The sequence below is a fragment of the Labrus mixtus genome, unplaced genomic scaffold (genome assembly GCF_963584025.1).
Source record: "Labrus mixtus unplaced genomic scaffold, fLabMix1.1 SCAFFOLD_79, whole genome shotgun sequence".
In the NCBI taxonomy this organism is placed as follows: Eukaryota; Metazoa; Chordata; class Actinopteri; order Labriformes; family Labridae; genus Labrus; species Labrus mixtus.
The window spans coordinates 42,501-47,500 of record NW_026870215.1 but is presented as its reverse complement, the minus strand read 5'-3'; the positions used below and the strand labels follow the sequence as shown (position 1 = coordinate 47,500).

Below are 5,000 nucleotides of genomic sequence, written 5' to 3'. Positions count from 1 at the left end.
ATCGGGAAGCGCAAGACCTCCAGTGGTTTTTGAACGTTGAAGTGTTTTCAACCTAATGCGAGGTCTTTTGCTATCCCAGATGAATTTAGAAATCATTGCTTGTAAATCGTCAAAGTATTTAGGTGGTGGAGGTAAAGGGATCATGGAAAATAGAAAGTTCAGACGGCCGAGAATATTAATTTTCACAATTGAGATTCTACCTTGCAATGTCATTTTCAAACTAGACCACCTTTGGATATCAGATAAAATTTCAGCTTTAAGTTTATCGTAGTTTGCATGTGATATGTCTGAGAATTTGGTTATATTCAAACCCAAGTATATAAAGCTAGAGTCATGCCACTGTATATGTGGAATAGCTGGTAAGGAGAGCTGCTTTGCTGAAACATTTAGAGTAAAGATTTATCCCAGTTAATTTTATAACCAGAAAATTGACTGAACTTGCTAAAGACCTCTAATATACGAAATAATGAGTTGGAAATATTAGTGAAGTACAATAATACATCATCTGCATAGAGGGAGATCTTGTGTTTTGTATCTTGTATACTGATAGGTGATATCTGGTTATTCAGTCTAATTTCCTGAGCCAACGGTTCAAGTGATAACGCAAAAAGGAGTGGAGAAAGCGGGCAACCTTGACGGGTACCGCGCCGTAAGGGAAACGGTGTAATATCATGACTTTTTAAGTCTTTCTTAATGACCTGCAGAAACATTTATATAAACAGATTTATTTCACACAGCCAACCAGAAAACAAAAAGGTAAGCACAGTGAGTACCACAGTGAACTTTAAAGGTTCTTTAAAGGTAAACAGGAGGAGGAGCTAGCTAAGTGACTCAAAGGCTCCTGTGAACTAGGAGCTTAGCATGACTCAGGAGAGCAGGCTAACCATGACCAACCAGCTAACTCCTAAAGAACAGGAGATGTGGTGCATAGAGAAGGATATGAGGAGATAGAGGTCAGAGGTCAGAGGGGGTGTTATGATGATGAGATCAGGAGGAGTAATCTGTTCTTTGATTGGCTCACAGCCCTGAGCTCTTAAGGTTTAAACAACCTGCTCCACATGCAGCCTGGACTGCTTCTTTCACCCCCCCTTGAATCCAAGCTGTCTCAGCCCTCAGGTAATCACACCTCACAGCCGCTCACAGTTTGATAATGACGTCACCTGAGACTCTGCTTTAAGAGACACAGCTCTCTCCTGCTGTTCACCATATTCAAATATTACAACAGAAGAACAGAAGGGATCACAGGGTTTGTCCTGGCTCAGAATGGGCCTGTCCTGGCTCAGAATGGGCCTTTGGGGGGCGACTATACGCGCTGTATTAAACGTTCGACCCGCATATTAGTCTACGAGTCTGTTTTACCTTATTTGACAGAAATCTGTGCATTTACTTTTATTTCTGACCATTTTATAAAGAATATTACCATTATTCTTAAGTTACTGAAACCAGAATTCAATCTGGTAAAGAATGTTTTTAATTGCAACAGTGAAACAGGAGAGGGGAGGGATTTTGAGGGAGAGGGGGGGATGTCACCCTCTTCCTATGATGGCTGCTCTTTACCTTTAAATTGTGTTTTAGTTTTACGTTTGTTGAAGTACATTTATTTAAAGTATTATGTCAAATAATCACAGATTTCAGTCACAGATCATTTGGATCATTTGATCAGATCAGGAACTTGAGAAATAATAAAAACATATTTTCAGTTTGACAGTGTGTGTGGAGAAGTTCAGAGACCACAGCTGGCTGACGTTACGGTCGTTACCTTATTGATTGTTGATAAAAGCAGACACGGTGGAAGTGAACGGAGAAAAGTGGAACCGACTGTTTGACGAGATCACGTGCGTTTCCGACTCGGTACATGCGGATCGTGGATCAACCGGGTTCTGTTGCACAGTTTCACTACAAGTAAACAGGTGCGCGAGGTGGTTGGCGTTCCGGTGTGTGTGTGTGTGTGTTTGCAGTCATGTCTGTTGGTGTGTCTCGTGTCAGCGTGCTGCGATGACCCGTCTGCAGACAGCAGAGGAGCAGGGACACGTAGCCACAGCTACATCATACACGGTTATTATAACTTAGTATATTTTTAACATGACTGTTGGGATAAATATTTACCTGCATTTAATGTTTGTGGGTGTCAGCGGAGCGTCATGAACCAGTCAAAAGAAACAAAGAAACAGTGCATCAGCTGACTATCCAACACGATGTGTAAACAGATGAGAGGGGAGATGTTCCGATTGTTCAACAGTCCTTTGATGTATTGATATTTGTAACATATTCATTTAAAGAGGATTTCATTTGCAATTTAAATCGTCTTGGGTTTTTTTTGGCGCTGGTGATTTTCCTTTGGTGCTGGGTAAAACCTCTTTGGGGGGCGCCAAAGAATTCTCTATGCAGGAAAAACCCTGGATCATATATCATCAACAACATGACTTCAGAATCACGTCCAGATTTTTACAGCCTAAGAAAAGGCTCTGGGGGTTCAGCTACCTCCCCTCCTCCCCCGTTCTTATTAGTGACATCATTGTGTATCAGAGTACTACACAACCCTCTTCCTACTTCCACATCCACCCTGCAGCTGAGATGATGAAACGACTTCTTTTGAAGTGTCAGGAGGAGAAATGACTTCATTTCCTTGTTTGAGCATGGCTGCGTTCACATGAATTGTGCCCCAGACCTCTTCAAGCAGACTTGGGCACGGTACCCGAGTACGGTACGTTTGTGTTCACACTGATCAAATGAACCGGACTCTGGGGTCAGGTGTACTTGGATCCTGGGTCCCCCGTGTGAAAGCAGCCTAAGTTTACTTCCTGACTCTACATGAGAACAGTTTTCCACAAACACAGTTCAGTTCTTTGAGACTTCCACCAACATAGGTATCACATGAAGAAGAGACTTTGGGTTTCAGTTAGTGTCACATATGTTCGGGTGTTGAAGGAAGCAGGCAGCGTGCTGACTCTGTGTCCTACTTTAACTGTGAGCATCGATGAAAGTGAGTCTGATGAGTCCTGCTGATCGATACAGCTGCTTTGACTATGTTCAGCTCGAAGGCTTTCTTTTCCTTTTGGTCGGATTCTTTTAATGACTTTATTTTGCTAACTTGTAAAAAATACTGCAGCTTTGATTGCTAACCAAAAAGGAAACAATGTGATGATCAGTCAGTCATCATCAGGTCAATAAAAAGACATTAAAGTGTCGTTCACATATGAAGTCCGGTGGACTCGGGTCATTCAGAGGTCACGTTGTAACGCTGTTTTTTCATTTGGTCCAGTTTGCTTAAAGTCTCTTAAATGTTGTTTACAGCTCAGACATGAGCAGGGAGGACTGAAGGCTGCATGTTACAAACATCATCAAACCTCTTTGTTAACAGAGGGCCAAATTCAACCCACAATGCACTGCTGTTTGGTCCTGATTGGTCTCAGCCTACAGTGAACTGAAGCAGCGTTCACCTCAAACCAAACCAACTCTCCCACAAAGAGAGCAGAGTTTGTTTCAAACAGCTCAGGTGTGACTCCACCTTAAGGCTCGTCTCATCTGTTTCCCTTCATTTAGTATCTGAAGCTTTAATAAGTTAGCAACATTTACTGTAGTAAACATTTCAGAATAAAGGTACAGTACTGACACTATGACTCACACACTGTCAGACATCAACATCTAAAGAAGCTCATTCACACACATCTGTTTGTGCTGAACTCACCTGACAGTCAAAGTCCTGCAGATTCCTCCCATTCTGTAGAAGAGAACACAGATTGAGGAGTGTGATCAAATGAAAAGTATCCTTTCATTCACACAGCTGTGTCTACATCTCTCAGTCACTGATCAAAACGTGGACTTTAGACTGCCTGAACAATCAACATATTGTGATAAATCCTGGGAATAAACTAAGCCCCGCCCACTCACCTGTCCAGTTAGGAGTGGTTTGATCTCAGTCAGCTGGACGTCGTGAAGCTCCTCCATCATAGGGCCACTTAGCTGTCAATCAACCTGAAGAAACACCTTACAGACAGACAGTGTTAGTCATGGAGGTCACAGGTGAGGATGTGTCTACCTGTGGTGGACTCTAAGTACAATTCAAATGTTTTCTACCTGTGGTCTTAAATTGATTATAATGAATATTCAAACATTTAGGTTACTGCTGACGAAGCAGAAAGAAAGTAAAACCTTATGGGGAGCAGAACATGTTTACACCAAGCAGAAACCTCCAGTGTTTACACATAATGTTGATGTGGAAGAGTAACATCCTGCAGTTCCTGGAGTGTCCACTAGAGGCTGGCTGCAGAAGCACAGGAAGTCACATACACACCCATTCTAAAAAGCCTGTTTTTACAGCAGAGATTAACATGTTTACAGCCTGGTTCAAAAAACCAAATAGGTGTGATTAGCTCATGTCTCGATGGACACACACTGTACGGGGGGTGAATGTTTTGATGACTCATCAGTTTTGATTTGATGAAGGATAAGAGTTATTCACAATAAGGCGTGTAGCTGACCTGATTGACAGGTGGGCGAGGTGTAACGGTTTGTCAGGACGCCTGTGTGTCAAACTGTGTTTTCTAACTGTGTGGATCTAATGGAAACAGCCAGTGATCTGTGTTTGGCAGGAGGCCATTCAGTTATCTGTGTGTGTGTGTGTGTGTGTGTGTGTGTGTGTGTGTGTGTGTGTGTGTGTGTGTGTGTGTGTGTGTGTGTGTGGGCAGACAGGTTGGGTAACAGCAGTGTTTTGGATGGATGTGGATCTTCCTGAGGGCTCTCTGGCTCCGACACAAACAGATAACTGAAGCTCCACAGCTACACCGCTGGAATACTTTTAATCAGCAGAATGACATTTCATCAATCACTGACCTTCTCCTGACTCAACAGAATAACCTTCTTATAAACACGGTTAAGTTAAATAATATTAAAACATAACCTTCTTATAAACACAGTTAATTTAATATTAAAACATAATAACCTTCTTATAAACACAGTTAAGTTAATATTAAAACATAATAACCTTCTTATAAACACAG

The 5,000-nt window shown here is 42.0% G+C and overlaps 1 protein-coding gene across 3 annotated transcripts in view; it reads right to left on the bottom strand.

Moving 5' to 3' along the window:
• LOC132967031 (protein NDRG3-like) overlaps positions 1-5,000 on the bottom strand; it is a 40,854-nt gene that overhangs the window by 31,025 nt on the left and 4,829 nt on the right. For 2 of the 3 annotated variants that reach the window (XM_061033949.1, XM_061033951.1), the window contains exons 2-3: positions 3,892-3,987; positions 3,689-3,721 (exon numbers count right to left, since the gene is read on the bottom strand). In XM_061033949.1, the coding sequence (XP_060889932.1) occupies positions 3,689-3,721; positions 3,892-3,951 (93 nt within the window). In that variant the 5' untranslated portion in view covers positions 3,952-3,987. Of the gene's footprint in view, positions 1-3,688; positions 3,722-3,891; positions 3,988-4,152; positions 4,662-5,000 lie in introns of those variants that run through there. The other variant, XM_061033950.1, reaches the window with a different exon arrangement.